Source organism: Myotis nattereri (genome assembly GCF_964212035.1).
Source record: "Myotis nattereri genome assembly, chromosome: 11".
NCBI classification, from domain to species: Eukaryota; Metazoa; Chordata; class Mammalia; order Chiroptera; family Vespertilionidae; genus Myotis; species Myotis nattereri.
Window position 1 is genome coordinate 4,030,683 of NC_138086.1, and position 15,255 is coordinate 4,045,937.

The following is a 15,255-nucleotide window of genomic DNA, read 5'->3' on the forward strand; positions in this document are numbered from 1 at the left end:
GGTTCCAAGATCGTCCAAGAGGCCCACTGTTTAATAAGAGCAGTTTGGGAAAAGGAAGTGAGGGCAAGAGCATTGTTAAAAAATACAGCTCCCATCTGGAGAGCGTGTCCAGACGAAGGGGAGGAGAATGCTGTGGAGCAGTTGGCAGGTGAGAAGCAGAGAGCGCTTTGGACAGAGTCGGGGGAGTTGGAGGGCGCTGCCAGGAGATGGGGCGATTTCCAGCCGTAGCAGTGCAGAGCCAGCCGGTCGAAGGCAACGGTGGGATAAGGTGTTCTCAGACTTCACAGTCAAGCAGCATACCTCCCACGTGCTTGTTTTGGGAAGACGGGCAGCCGGGAATGGGGCCTGACCGGGCGGGAAGGGGATCCCAAGTAGATTAGACGGACAAGGACGCGGGACAGGACGGTGATCCAGGAACACAGCACAAATGAGAACGGTGCCGGGAGATGATGCAGCCTCAGGTCGCCGCGATGCTCCCGCTGTCACCTGGGGCGGCAGGTGGAGCCCAGTGTCCTAGCTTCATCATGAGTCCCACAGGTCAGTTCCACGCTGACTGCGGGAACCAGGTCCAGGTGGGAAAGAGCGTGTGGGGACACATTTAAAACCATCCCTCACCTTTGTTTGAGGAGTTGGGCATGAAAGGAAACTAAGATAGGCAAGTGGGTGAGCAGGGAGGCGGCACCACAGAGGGACTCCAGGTTCTGGACTCAGAGGCTGGGGGGAGGGGATGAGGGGGGAGGAGATGGGGGCAGGAGGCGGCCTCCGTGGTTGGTAGGGGGGTGACGTCTTCTGACACGAAGACAGTACAAACCCTATTAGAGCACATTGGTCATTATCAGTGTGATGTGGGTGCTGTGCATGTGCCTTATTAAACTGCGTGAATTAATATAGTAAAATAACTAAATTTCAGAAATAGGAAGTGAAGCAGAGTGTTCTGTGGGGCAGCCCTCTTAGCTGCAGCAGCTCTTTGAGTGTTGACAAAAGCTGAGGGCCTTGTAACCACCACAGCCAGGGTACAGAGCAGTTCCCTCGTCCCAAAAGCTGAATCTGTTTTTAAAAATAAATTTTGGTGCCCGACTGGTGTGGCTCAGTGATTGAGCTTCGGCCCATGGACCAGGAGGTCCTGGGTTTGATTCCCGGTCAGGGCACATGCCTGGGTTGCAGGCTTGATCCCCAGGAGGGGGCGTGCAGCAGGCAGCTGATGATGTGCCTCTCTCAGCAATGTTTTTTTCCCTCCCTCTCCCTTTCTATCAAAAAATCAATCTAAAAAATATTAAATAAAGAAATAGATTTGGTATTCGCTAACTTCTTTCTGATTCCGTCCCTATTCCCCCTTTAGAATAATGGTTCTTACCTGTGACTCCGCGCCCCAGGGGACACTTGGCAGTGTCTACAAACATTTTTTGTTTTGTTAATCCTCACTTGAAGATTTTTTTTAATTGATTTTAGAGAGAGTGGAAGGGGGGGCGGGAGAGAAACATCGATGTGAGAGAGACATGTCGATTGGTGGCCTCCCACACATGCCCCAACCAGGAATCAAACTTGCAACCCAACCAGGTACATGCCCTTGACCGGGAATTGGACCTGTGACCCTTTGGTCCGAGGGTCGGTGTTCTAACCATGGAGCGTGCTGACCAGGGCTCTGTAGACATTTTTAGCTGTCACAACTGGGAGAATACTGCTGGTTCCCCATCGGTAGAGGTTGGGATGCCACCAACCCCTACCATGCACAGGGCAGCCCCACAACAGAATGAGCTTTCCGAGTGTCTGTCGGGAGCATCAGATCAAGAGACATTCCCTCTTCTCCTTCCCTCAGGGAAGTCCGAGTGACTGAGTGTGGAGTCCGTTTTCCGTCATCGGCTCAGTGGAAGGTCCATGAATATAACTGACACGGACCTCTATGCTTTGGGGCGATAAGCTGTAATATATGGTGGTTCTTTGAAGAGCTGTGTGGTTTGAGTTACAACAGCGGTTCTCAACCTGTGGGTCGCGACCCCTTTGGCAGTCGAACGACCCTTTCACGGGGGTCACCTAAGACCATCCTGCATGCCAGATATTTACATTATGGTTCATAACAGTAGCAACATTACAGTTATGAAGTAGCCACGAAAATAATTTTATGGTTGGGTCACCACATGAGGAACTGTATTTAAAGGCCAGAAGGTTGAGAACCGCTGAGGTACAACTCCCTGTTCTGCACGTGACGCTGACTGTGCCTGGTCTCGCGCAGATTATCCAGGCGCACGGCGGCGCAGTGGACCCCGCGCTCTCCGGCCGCTGCACACACCTGCTCTGCGAGAGCCAGGTCAGCGGGATGTTCGCACAGGTGAGCCCGCAGCCCCTGGCCGGCAGCGACTGTGCTTGGGGAGGACTTACCTCCCTCTAAGGATGACTCTCATGCCCTGGCACTAGGAGAGAGCAAGGAGGCTCAGGGCGGTAAGGGTGGGCGGGCCGCCTTCCACTCAAGCTCTGGTGCTGTGAGTACGTGGTGGGTACGTGGTGGGTGGCACCAGGATGCCCTCCTGAGGGACTGTCCCCAGGGCCTGGCTGTACATGCCTCCCAGAGCTTCCCTCTCTTTCCTGAAAGAGGCCCTTGTTTGTACCAGACCCACATTACTGCGTCAGTGATAATGACCTCCGGCAGCCGTTCTGAAGAGTAGAGCCATGTCCCGATCATGCCCCCTGCCCCTCACACACACGTAGAAATGCGTGGGCACTTTGCCTGGGGTTCTTGTTAGGCGCAGTCCCATTTTTCGTAAGTTGTATGTGGGGCCCTCTGTGTGCTTGTGGGGAATTTAATTTTCATGATCATAAATGCTCCTCGTTCTATGAAGTTGGCCCCCAGGTGTGATAAGACTCGTAGCTTTCACCTCCACGGCAGGTGCTCACTCATGCTTGTTGTCATCCTTTCGAGTGGCATTAAAATTAGTTATTTTCGTGAATTGAGAGTTAAACACCATGGAACTCTGTGATTTCCAGTGTGGGCTGTAGCTTGGCCCCCTCAGTCAGTGTAGCCCTGCAGGGACAGCCCGCTGACCCCCTGTTGCCCTCGCAGGCCCTCAGGGAGCGGAAGCGGTGCGTCACGGCGCACTGGCTCAACACCGTGCTCAAGAGGAAGAAGATGCTGCCCCCGCGCCGCGCCCTGCACTTCCCCGTGGCCTTCCCCCCCGGGGGCAGGCCCTGCTCCCAGCACGTAAGCCGCGTCTGTCTTTGGGCCTTGGGGTCGGGCTTGGGCCCAGTCAGTGTCTTCCACACGTAGGGGATGTTTGCCTGATTCTGCACAATCTTTGACACTGATTACAATTCCGAAATAAACCCCGTGTCTTGCACAAGAAGAGACCGCTATTGGGCAGGACTTTATCCAAAGTTGTACGTTCTCTACCCAAATCATCAGAACGAGTCAGTAAGGGGTGCAAAGAACTGACTGATAGTCACATGCCCTGGTATCTCCCATAATTCCAAAGAAAGAGTGAAAACATACGTCCACATAAAACAACAAACGTGGAAAAAGATTCTTGTGTTAAATCGTATTTTACCGTATTTGCTTCTTCCCTTAGATTATTTCTGTGACCGGATTTGTTGACGGTGACAGAGATGACCTGAAGTTAATGGCCTACCTGGCAGGGGCCAAATACACGGGCTACCTGTGCCGCAGCAACACGGTCCTCATCTGTAAAGAGTAAGCGCGCCTGGGAGCCCCGGTGCACCTTGGACGCACCGGGCGCGGGCTGTCTGCGCGGCTGTGTGCTCCTCAGTGATGCCGGTTTTGGGGAACATGAGTGTGGAGGTCAGAGTGTGGTGGAAGAGGACAGGGACACTCATGATCGCGTGTGCAGGCGCAGCCAGAGCACCTGAAGGAGGGTGGGCGGGTCAGTGAGCTGCGAGCTGCTTAGTTGGTCACAGGCACGCAGAGGCGTGGGACAGTGGGTGATGTCCCGTGGCCCAGGGCAAGCTGAGGGACATGACACCTGTTGGCCAGCAGGGCTCCCTCAGCTTTGCTGAGATGTCCCTGTCCTTCCTGACAAACAAGGTGTTTTTACCGGCTTTCGTTGAAAATAGTCATTTGCACAGTAGACAACTTTAACATTTAATCTTTGTGTTCTCTCCACCAAAAAAGGCCAACTGGTTTAAAGTACGAGAAAGCCAAAGAGTGGAGGATCCCCTGCGTGAACGCGCAGTGGCTCGGGGACATTCTGCTGGGAAACTTCGAGGCTCTGCGGCAGGTCCAGTGCAGCCGCTACACGGCGTTCAGTCTGCCCGACCCCTTCGCCCCCAGCCCGCACCTCGTGGTCAACCTGCTGGGTGAGTGGCTCCCGCTGAGGGAGAGCGGCCTGCGTGCCGCCAGTCCTGCTCCCATCTCCTCTGCACTTCCACCTTCTCCCAGAGGCCGCTCGAGATGGGAGGGCATGCGGGAGCCTGGCTGGTCTGTCTCAGGCGGGTAGCGTGGCCCTGAGAGGCTCCAGCCCTGGCATGTGCCCTGTGTCATGTGTAGAGCCCACGGCTGCTGTGTTGTCGCCTGGGGTTGACTTGGTTGCATTAGGTCGGGATGCATGCTGGCTGCTCCTCAGCCCCTGGTGGGGATCCACTGCAGGAGTCACGCCCCAGTGTTACTGCGTCACTGAACTGAACCCAGAAACGGGCACTCTGCCCGGGCACTGGCTCGAGAAGAGGCAGTGGCGTGCCGTGTTCACACCTTCACGACACAGTCCTCCAGCCGCGTCTGCCTCCCGTGACTTCCTCTGTGAGGACTGCGGCCCTTCCTGCCGGTGCCCAAGTGCAGCACCGTCCGGGAACCCCTGGTCACAGGCGGTCTAGAAGAGGCCAGCCTGGTCCCAGAGGGACTGGCGCCCGCTCTGACAGCTGTGCCGAGGCCTCATGGCCTCGTGCTGGACACGCACAGCGGGCTGGACGGCGAGTGCTATCCCGGAGCACCCGCCCCTCGTCCCCGCAGGAAAGCCTTTCTGACTCCCAGTCCTTCCACTCGTCCTCCGCGTCCGCCGTGTCCCTGGGGGTCTGGGATCGCCACCCCAGGAACCGTCTTCCAGAGGCTCTGCTGTTTGAACGGCATCTGGTGGTAAAAGAACCTGTTTCTTCTCTAGATGCGTGGAGAGTCCCGCTGAAGGTGTCGGCCGAGCTGTTGACGGTAGGTCACGTGGGGCCTCCCTGGCTGCCGCAGCGCCACGAGGTGCAGGAGGGTTTTGCCTTTGCAGATTGCACTCTCGGCAGCTTGTCTGACAACCAATGGAGGCTGTTGTCGCCTGTCAGGAACGTGTAGTGTCCCTGGTTCTGCTTTCTCGTTGACGGTGGCACCGTCAGTCACCCTGTGCTGCAGTGAGCGCCTCAGTGGCACCAGGGACGGGAGGAGACGGTGTGGGGCGGGGTGGCAGCCAGAGCCTCAGGGCCCAGCCTCGCGGCCACAGGGCCGCCGGTCGGTGTTCTCGTGTCCAGGCAGGCCGTCCGGGGGTTGAGGTCTCTGATGCGCTGCTTCAGGGTGGGCAGCCCTGCCTGTGGGCCGTGTCCTCACTGGGAAGGCAGGGCCGGGGCGGGCATTGGCTTCGCAGAGTTCCCCACGTGACCATTATACTCACCCCACGCCGCTTCTCTGGGGGGCAGCGGAGTCACTCTTCATGCCTGAGGTGGGTGGTAGTCTTGCTGTTGTTGGTAGAAGTGTGATTGAAAGGTTGAGGCTTACAGGCATGTTAGCACGTGCATTCCCTATGTCATCCTCACGGATGTCGTGTCCTGTCTGATTCCTACCGTGACCCTGTCAGTGCAGAGGTGAGCGTTTGTGCCACGTCACCCACTAACTGAAGACAGTGCTCTTGCCAGGACTCGCGGTGCCACCCGGGCCTGCTTGCGGGTGTCGATGCTACAACGTGATCTGAGGGAGCCTGTGGGCTGCTGGCTGGTCCCTCCTGCTGTGACCACCTGCTAGTCATGTGACTTTCATAACACTGACCAGCTCTGATGTGCAGCAGAAGCAGACATTCTCCGGGTTCTGGCGGTTGAAAGAAATGTTACAGAGGCTTTTACAATGAACACGGTCCCCACAGTTCCCACCCAAACCTCTCGGCATAGGCTCTGGGATGGCGTCGGGCCTATGTTAGTGTTAGGGCTGCTCACCGGGAAGGCCGCTGTGCCATGGTTGGTCCCTATTCTGTTTCTGTCCTTGCCACCGGCAAGTGGAGTTTGGAGATTAAATTTGACCTTGGGGAGTAGAGAGTTGAGGGTCGTTGTTTTCTAAGGAGTCGAGCCTTCCTGCAGGTTCCGCATCTGGAACAGCTGGGAGGTTCCAGGTCTTGCCAGAAGCTCCGCGTGTATTCGGTGGTTCAGATCCTTTAACTGGGAAGTGCAGCGTGTGGTTAGTGAGGGTGATCCTCAAGGTTGAGGGCAGAGGTCGGCACCCCGTGTGGGAAGCGCAACTGTGGTTAGTGAGGTGATGTTCAGAGTGGCTTCTTAAAAGAAGCCCTGCATTGAAGACATGCAGAAGGGGTGATGGGACAGTGGCTGCGTTAGAGGCCATGTACGGGACACGGCTGGGACCAGGGCCTCCTTCCCTTGTCGGCTCTGCTCCTGTGACTGTCCTGCAAGCTCTGAGCCCTCAGGGGCGTTTCTGGTTCTGGATACTGCGTTTTTAAAAATGAGGTGTAATTGCATTGAGTGCTTTCCAATCCCCAGTGGGCTGCAAGATGAAATACTTACAATGAAAATGGGAGCATTCTGACATGGGGTAGAAGGTGGCAGGGCTTAGGTTCTTGGAGTCTCCTGATGCTGCTGGACCAGGGCAACGCATCTGTGCTGCCCTCCAGGCCTCCTGTGGGGAGGTGGGGCGTGCCCTGCAGAGACCCGGGGGGGGGGGGGAGGGGGCCTGCACCTGAAGGACCCAGAGCTCTTGGAAGCCACTGCATTACTTGGGAAGTTGATCGAAGTAAATCATACTTTAATTCCAGGTTGTAAGACCACCCCCCAAACTGAAGCAGAACGAAGTAACGAACGTTCAGCCTTCTTCCAAGAGAGCCAGGTATGCTCATACCTCCCTCTGGGCCATGACAAGGACAGTCACACCGCGCTCTGGGGGCTTGACAGGGCTGCTCCGAACTGGTGGCAGTTGGGGATGTTCCTGACGTTTTCAGTGTGAATAGGTCATGATTCACAGCTTGATTGCCATGTTTCTCACTTTGTTGCTGGAGGAAAAGGTGAATAGGCTGTTGTTTTCTTTCTTATGAAAAACACACACCAAAAAACCAGTTGAATCTTGTTCTTCAAAAGTAGCACCTTACCAGCACTGCCAGGATACGGTGGCACCCCAGCCTCTCGGGGAGTGGGGGGCGGGGTAGGGGGGGCGGTGGTGGTGGGTGGGCGGCAGGGTGAGCACACTCGGTGACTGGGAGGCCAGTGCCCGGCAGTGGTGCCGTCCGCTGGCCGGTTGAGGCAGCATGTTGCCATCCGTGATTCTAGGAAACTCTCCTCCCAGACTGCACCTGGGCATGGTTTACTGCCTGGAGGTCTGTTGCCGTCACCAGTTCCTTTTCTTTTCCCTGCTCCTCAGCGCTCCCTCCTTCCTGCAAATAAACTTAAGCTTTTTGTTACCTAGACTGCCTCTGTTAAATATGAGCAAAAATAGTCCTTGGAAAATTTAAGGAAATTAAAAGGCTGAGGTTCAATTTAAAGGGGGTCCTCTGGTTGGGGCAGGCTGGAGCGGCAGGGACACCTCGCTGGCTCTGCGGGGAGGTGGGCGGGACCAGCGATGGGATCAGCTTGAATGCGCACCTGCTCTTTAAGGCCAATTTAAACCCATTTTCAGTTGGGAGGGAGAGCCGTGAGGCAGAGGGGCCTTGAGCCTGAGCCGTGGGGGCCTGCGTGCTGTGCGTCTGGGCAGGTGAGCCCCGCGGCAGGAAAGGACCGTCCCTCATGCGTTTTCTTTGAGGAAAAGCCCACTCACGGCTGGTCGTGCTCGTTAAAGCCACGCAAGTCCCTTGTCTTCAAAGAACTTTTTAAAAGTAAACAATACACCCTTCATTCTGCTCTGTTTGTTTTGTAGAATTGAAGACATACCGCCTCCCACTAAAAAGTTAGCCCCTGAGCTGGCGCCTTCCGTGCTGTTCACGGGGTTTGAGCCTGTGCAGGTGCAGCAGTACGTCAAGGTGAGCCACCTGCTCGCGGGGCGGCACAGGGTCCTTCCTGTCCGCCGAGGACACTGGCCTCCTCTCTGCGGGGAGGCGGGTTCGGGTGACCGACCACAGCCACCCATACGGCCACGCTGCCGAGGGTCACGGGCCACCGGGCAAGGGACGTCCTCCCCTCCGGGCCTCTGCGCGGGACCTCCATCTGCTCACAGTAGCTCCTGGCTGGAGGCCACGCGGGGCTGAGTGTGTGCATTTTCACAAAAATTTCAAATAAACTTCTTGAAATAGCCAAGGGCACTGGCTCTCCTGGTTTGTGGGGGGCTGGCGAGAGCCTAAGGCGGCCTGTGTCGTGATGTGTTCAGACATTTCACGTGTTATTTTTTTAAGGAAAAGAAGCAATTATAAATGCTACTGTTATAAACTTAGTATAATTTCATTTTTTTACCTTAGTCCAGTTATTGAGACCATTTTTTATATGTTTGTGTCTTGTCAGTTTTCATGCTATCATTTTTAAAATAGAGATGGTAGCTTACCTGTGCCTCCTGGCCACGCAGTTCAGCGCAGGCAGTCTGGACGCTCGCTGTGAGGAGAGCCTCCTTGCCCACAGGGCCATGTGGTTGGGTCCTGGTGTGTGTGCAACCGACCACAGAAATGCCCTGGGGCTCCAGCTTTCGCTCCCACAGGCTGGGGGGCGTCCTCTCCCACAGCCTGGGGGCTGCCGGCTGCTGTGTGTGGCTGAGAGCTGTACCCTAGGTCTCGTCCTGGACGTGTTGCTCTGGGCCACACGCACACAATGCAGCTCCTGTCTCTGTCTCTGCCTTCAGAAGCTCTACATTCTCGGGGGCGACATTGCCGAGTCTGCGCACAAGTGCACGCACCTGATCGCCAGCAAGGTGACGCGCACGGTCAAGTTCCTGACGGCCGTGTCCGTGGTGAGGCACATCGTGACTCCCGAGTGGCTGGACGAGAGCCTGAAGTGCCAGAAGTTTATTGGTGAGCAGCGCCAGCACCTCAGCTGTAAGGTTTTTGTCCCAACGAAAGCAGACATCTCCCCTCTCCTTCAGTGTCCGTGTCTCCATCGCACACACTGACTCCGTGGTGAGCGCTCCAGTCTCGGGGGCTCAGCTTCATTTGTGCCTGGAAATGGACGTTTTAGATGCTTCACTCAGTGTGCCTCCGTCCCCTGGGCCTCCGACAGGCCACCGGCAGGCTCTGTCCCTTTTCCTTCGTCGGAATTCATCTTTCTAATCCCCCCCCCCGCCCCCCTCGCTTGGACACTCTGTCTCCTTCCAGCTCGCCTATCTGTGACTCGCTGCTGGGTTGGTTCTGTGTCTCCAGCAGTCCATAAACTGCTGCCTTTCTTTGTGATTCGCTGGCTCTTGCCACGGGCAAGCAAACTGGCCAAGAATGGTTGTCACATTTTAAAATCACTGTTTTAAAATAGCAATATTTAACCGTGAGCTGCAAGAGTTTTTAAAACATGCCATACCCGACTAGTCAGGGCCCTGACCCCTTTTCCTTTAGATTGTCAAATAAAAATGACAACAAACAACGCAACAACAGTGTCCGATGTGAATGCCCTGTCTTGCACCATAAAGATATAGGTCATATAGTAGAGACACATATTATTGGTCACCTCACATAAGGTTGTGTGTGATTGGTTAATTCAGAAATTCTTATATACAAGTATAAGCACCTGATTTTGTAAACAGTCACTTTGGCCCTGGCTGGGTGGCTCAGTTGGTTGGAGCGTCGTCCTATCCACCAAAGGATTGTGGGTTGACTCCTGGTCAGGGCACATACCTAGGTTGCCGTGTGTATAGGAGACAGCCAGTCAATGTTTCTCTCTCACATCTATGTTTCTGTCTCTCTCCCTTTCCTCTCTCTTAAAAAAATAAAAACACCCTTAGGTGAGAACTAATAAAAAAACAAACTATTCCTTTATAAATTGCTGTGCACTTCCATGTACTTAAAGGAACTATGTTTTTGGTAAATCGGTACCATTTAACTATTTGAGTCTAGTGTCCTCAGGTCACTGTGGCCACTGCACAGCAGGGACGGCTGCCCTTACTGTCTGAGGGTGTGGAGGGTGGGGCCGTGGTGAGGGGCGTGGCTTTCCCACATGTTTTAGGAGGCTAAGTACGCTCTGGTCTGGGAGAGGGAGCCCGTCTGCCTGTGGGGCCTGCGGGTGGACGGGAGCTCAGGGGCGGCCTGTGGGGCCTGCGGGTGGACGGGAGCTCAGGGGCGGCCTGTGGGGCCTGCGGGTGGACGGGAGCTCAGCGGCGGCCGGTGGGCCTGCGGGTGGACGGGAGCTCAGCGGAGGCCTGTGGGCCTGTGGGCCTGCGGGTGGACGGGAGCTCAGCGGCGGCCTGTGGGCCTGCGGGTGGACGGGAGCTCAGCGGCGGCCTGTGGGCCTGCGGGTGGACGGGAGCTCAGCGGCGGCCTGTGGGCCTGCGGGTGGACGGGAGCTCAGGGGCGGCCTGTGGGGCCTGCGGGTGGACGGGAGCTCAGCGGAGGCCTGTGGGGCGTGGCCGACGCTGAGCGCTGCCTGTTTTCCAGATGAGCAGAGCTACCTGCTGCGGGACGCCGAGGCCGAGGTGCTCTTCTCTTTCAGCCTGGAGGAGTCTTTGAAGAGGGCGCACGTGTCTCCACTCTTCAAGGTGACCTGGCGCAGAGGGAAAGCCCTAAGTCTGCAGACGGAAGCCTCGGGGGGAGGCCTGCACCCTGTGGCCCGTCCTCCTGGGTGTGCGTCCAGGGTGCTGTCGTGACTCTGGAGCGTGGGTGCCACGCGGAAGGAGCAGACCTGCCCGAGACGGGCCTCATCACGTGCCGGGTTCTGAGGGCGTGCTTGCATAGCCCAGTTGGCACAAGATGTCTCAGTTGGTTGTTGTGCGTTAACAGTAGCTGACACTATTGCCATTGAACGTGTTGGAGAAGGGAGGAGGCTTGTGAAAATATTAATTGCGCCTAAGTCATCCAGGCTAAGGGTATTTACATATTTGTTCAATAGAATGCTTAGAGCCCTTTGGAATTTTTGGTGTCAGAGTGGCTAAGTAAGTAATGAGGATCATCTGCTTTTTACATTTGTTGAGGAGCCAGCTGAGAAATCCGAAATGATTGGCACTAGTGAGTTAAAATAGCCTGGTTGGTTTTTCTAAATGTTTGGCTTATTTCCCCACGAGCACTTTAGAACAGCGGTGTGTGTGGTACACTTGGGAGCAGGTGCTGGGGGAGTGACCCGTCACCGCCAGCACTTCCTGCCTGTGGGTCCACATGGCCGGTAGGCAGTAGGCAGCTCTGTCCTGTCCTGATGGACAGGCCCTCAGGGTGACACGATGCTGGGTACAGCATCACAGGAACTGGGAAAAGTGTTTGCTACCCTCGCGTATGTCCCAAAGGACGTCGTGCCTTAGGGCCGTGAGTTCTGGGTACTTCCCGTGATCCAATCAGCCAGTCCCTCCGGCCCGTGGCCTGGGGACAGCAGGCGTCTGTCAGGATCATCGGGAGGGCGTGTGTGAAAAGTGGTGTGCTCTAGAAGTCAGAGCGCTGGCAAAGCATCGTGCCCATGTTTTTATTTTAGGCAAAATATTTTTACATCACTCCTGGGATCTGCCCCAGCCTGTCGACTATGAAGGCGATCGTGGAGTGTGCGGGAGGAAAGGTGTTGTCCAGACCCCCATCCTTCCGGAAGCTCCTGGAACACAAGCAGAATAAGGTGGGTCCCGCGGGAGCCGCCGTTCGGCCTGGCGCGCCCCTGGCAGGCTCCGACTCTCCCTTTCTCCCGCAGAGTCTGTCCGAGATCGTCCTGATCTCCTGTGAGAACGACCTGCACCTGTGCCGGGAGTACTTCGCCCGAGGCCTCGGTACGTGCTGCCCCGGGGTGCGGGGTGCGGGGTGGGGCCGCCCCGCCCTCCGCTCACTGCTCTGTTTGCGGCTTTCAGATGTCCACAACGCGGAGTTCGTGCTCACGGGGGTGCTCACGCAGACGCTGGACTACGAGTCATATCCTTTGTGAGGCGCCGGCAGAGCCCCGCGCTGCCCAGTGGGGGTCGGTCTGTGTGGTAGGGCATGGCCCCAGCCAGGGGGACGGGGACGGGGACGGGGACGGGGACGAGAGGCCAGGGACCTGGCAGTCGGCGTCTTGTTTTCAGTGTGTGCATCAGTGCCAGAGCCCTTCTCCGCTCACAGCCATGTTGGTGAGGCCTGTTCTGTGCTGCCTTCGCCTTCAGAAGGAAGAATTGCCTGAAAAATGATGTGTGGGGGGAGAGGGGGAGCTGACCAGTGGCTCAATGGCTAGAGTGCCAACCCATGCACCAAAGGGTCTTGGGTTCAATTCCCAGTCAAGGGCTCATACCTGGGATACAAGTTCGATCCCTGGTCCTGGTCTGGATGTGTGCAGGAGGCAACCAGCTGATGTGTCTCTCGATCAATCTTTCTCTCTCCCTACTCCCTCCCTCCGTTCCAGTCTCTCTTGAAAAGAAAGAGGTCAATGGAAAAAATGTCCTCAGGTGAAGGTTCACAAAACAAAGTGATTTGGGGGTTTGGTGGTGTCATCTCAGGCCTTTTTTTATCCCTGTGGCCTGAATGCAGCCTAGTGCCCTGTGCCCAGTGAGGGGAGCAGGTGTGGGCTGGCGGGCTCAGTCTGGGCTGTGCTTGGTCACCTGCGTAGCTTCACAGGTGCCCACTGGGCCACCGGCAGGCACTTGGGCAGGTGAGCCTGGTGTGGGGTGCCCCCTGCCCTGGGAGGGGCCGAGCGGCGGTGAAATGGGAGGTCCACACAGTGAGTCGAGGCAGGCCCTGTCTGGGAAGCAGTTTTCCTCAGCAGCCTACGTATAAATTCCACTGACGTCTCTGCCGTGGTGCCTGGTCCAGAGCGCAGGGTCCTGCAGGCCAGTGTCCTGGCGGCCGCGGCCGGCCTCTGCTCCCTCCCGAGCCTTCGTTTTCCAGCTGCTGCCGTAGGGACCGGCGTTTTAAAGCAGGAGAACAGTGTCATTATGCTGCATCTTTGAAGATGTGTGATTTTATTGAGGAACATAAATTATGTTTGTACTAAATGATTTAAAGAGCCCCATCAAGGTTTTACGATTAGCCTTTGTCAGGTTTTTAAACGTTTCCCACTTGATGGAGCCTGAGCTACAGGCGAAGGGCTGTAAATAGGACCTGCTGTCCCTAAATTATGGATTTGAAGATGCAAAGTGTTTTGTACTTTGTTTTTATTCCTTCCATGCTGTCCTTTTATATTGAACTCTGCCCACATTTTAAATAAATGTACTTTTGCTCTTAGAACTTAGTGGTCCTTTGTGATTCCATCTTTTTTGCGTAACGTGTGATTTCCATCAACCTGGATCAATTTTAAGTAACCTCGAGGCAAAATATTTTCTAGTAAATTTTCTCCTAGGGAATATTTCTGGGAGGGACTTCATAGATATTAGTAGTCAGTGCCCCTGCCCCATCCATGGGAACCATTCTCCACGACCCAGCGCCCTGGTCTGCCGTGTCTGCTCCCGCCCGAGCTGTCGGGTCTCGGGCACAGGAACAGCGGAGACCGGCGCCCAGGCCAGCACGGTGGTGTGCGCCTCCGGAGAGCGGGCAGGTCGGCCCTGCTGACACCCGGTTCTGTTTAAGATCCAGGCCTTCGGGCCCAGTGGCGCTCACGCTGCTGTGGTCACAGGCCTGAAACCAGGAACTTGCTGTGTAAGTTTCTGAAACGTCTGCTTTGTCATGTTGAGGATCTGCGATCTGCTCGGGAGTCAACTTTTAATTGCACCGTCCCCACGATTTAATTCTTGAACACAATTTGGGGGACACGTTTTTAGAGATTGTTAACAGAACAAGCCCTACGTTGGGGAATTGTCCATGTCCGTGTGGGGCGGGGTGTCGTGTGCAGCTGGGACCTTGTTACTTCAGGTGTCTCCCAGCACTGATGGGACCATGTGAAGTCACTTCTGCAAGTGGCAAGGGAACTGCCACACGTTCTGTTTGAAAAGGAGGGACCCCTCGCCCTGGCTGGTTTGGCTCAGTGGATTAAGCGTTGGCCCAAGGACTAAAGGGTTCCGGGTTCGATTCCTGTCAAGGGCATGTACCTCAGGCTCAGTCCCTGGCCCTGGTCAGGGTGCATGCGGAAGGCAACCAATTAATGTGTCTCTCACACCGGTGTTTCTCTCTGTCTCTCCCCCTCCCACTCTCTAAAAATCAATGGAAAAGTATCCTTGGGTGAGGATTAATCCCCCCCCCCCCCCCAAAAGAAGGATGGATCCTCACTGTTACTGTCCTCTGCCTGCCGTGACCTTGGTGATTTCACCAGAGAGAGTTACCTGTTGGGCTCGTGAAGATCCGCCCTGGCAGCCGTCTTCAGGAATAAGGGATGAAGGTCTACATTGGTGGGTGTCCCTGCCTCCTCGCCTTGCAGTGCATCTCTCCTTGTCCGTGTGACGCCTTCCCCTCGCTCACTCACCTTCCACGTGCTCCTGGCACGTAACAGCAGCAGCCACCTCCTGGTGCTCGAAGTGCGACCTCCTCCCGCCTCCCCTCGCTCCCCTGACCGCCCCTTCTCCCTCCATCCCGCCCCTGTGCTCATTTCCTTCCCTCGAAGTCAGCGAGGTATTCCATGTCTCCTCGCCTCCAGACTCCTTTCTAGTTGCGCTCCTGCTGTTGCACGAGCACCTTCTCTGAGATGCGATTCTGATGGCCACACTTCTGCCAAAAAGAACGAAGTACCAAGCTGTGAAGTTTCAGTCTTAATCTGACGTCCCTAGCCCACAACTCATTTCCCTCAGGCACGGTTACCTCTCATTCTAGACTGACCTCCTTCCCTCCTGGCTCTAGACCAGTGATGGCGGACCTTTAGAGCTCGGCGTGTCAGCATTTTGAAAAACCCTAACTTAACTCTGGTGCCTTGTCACATATAGAAATTTTTTTTTTTTAATATATTTTATTGATTTTTTACAGAGAGGAATGGAGAGAGATAGAGAGTTAGAAACATCGATGAGAGAGAAACATCGATCAGCTGCCTCCTGCACATCTCCCCACTGGGGATGTGCCCGCAACCCAGGTACATGCCCCTGGCCGGAATCAAACCTGGGACCCTTCAGTCCGCAGGCCGACGCTCTATCCACTGAGCCAAACCGGT

The 15,255-nt window shown here is 55.7% G+C and overlaps 1 protein-coding gene across 1 annotated transcript in view; it reads left to right on the forward strand.

The window, feature by feature from the left end:
- PAXIP1 (PAX interacting protein 1) overlaps positions 1–13,415 on the forward strand; it is a 39,531-nt gene extending 26,116 nt beyond the window's left edge. Inside the window, exons 9-21 of the mRNA XM_081101882.1 lie at positions 2,231–2,326; positions 3,056–3,193; positions 3,558–3,679; positions 4,118–4,302; positions 5,100–5,143; positions 6,951–7,021; positions 8,042–8,144; positions 8,951–9,119; positions 10,686–10,786; positions 11,707–11,841; positions 11,914–11,989; positions 12,068–12,125; positions 12,952–13,415. Of these exons, the coding sequence (XP_080958008.1) occupies positions 2,231–2,326; positions 3,056–3,193; positions 3,558–3,679; positions 4,118–4,302; positions 5,100–5,143; positions 6,951–7,021; positions 8,042–8,144; positions 8,951–9,119; positions 10,686–10,786; positions 11,707–11,841; positions 11,914–11,989; positions 12,068–12,125; positions 12,952–13,135 (1,482 nt within the window). The 3' untranslated portion in view covers positions 13,136–13,415. The remainder of the gene's footprint in view (positions 1–2,230; positions 2,327–3,055; positions 3,194–3,557; positions 3,680–4,117; positions 4,303–5,099; positions 5,144–6,950; positions 7,022–8,041; positions 8,145–8,950; positions 9,120–10,685; positions 10,787–11,706; positions 11,842–11,913; positions 11,990–12,067; positions 12,126–12,951) is intronic.
- Positions 13,416–15,255: the final 1,840 nt, after the last annotated feature.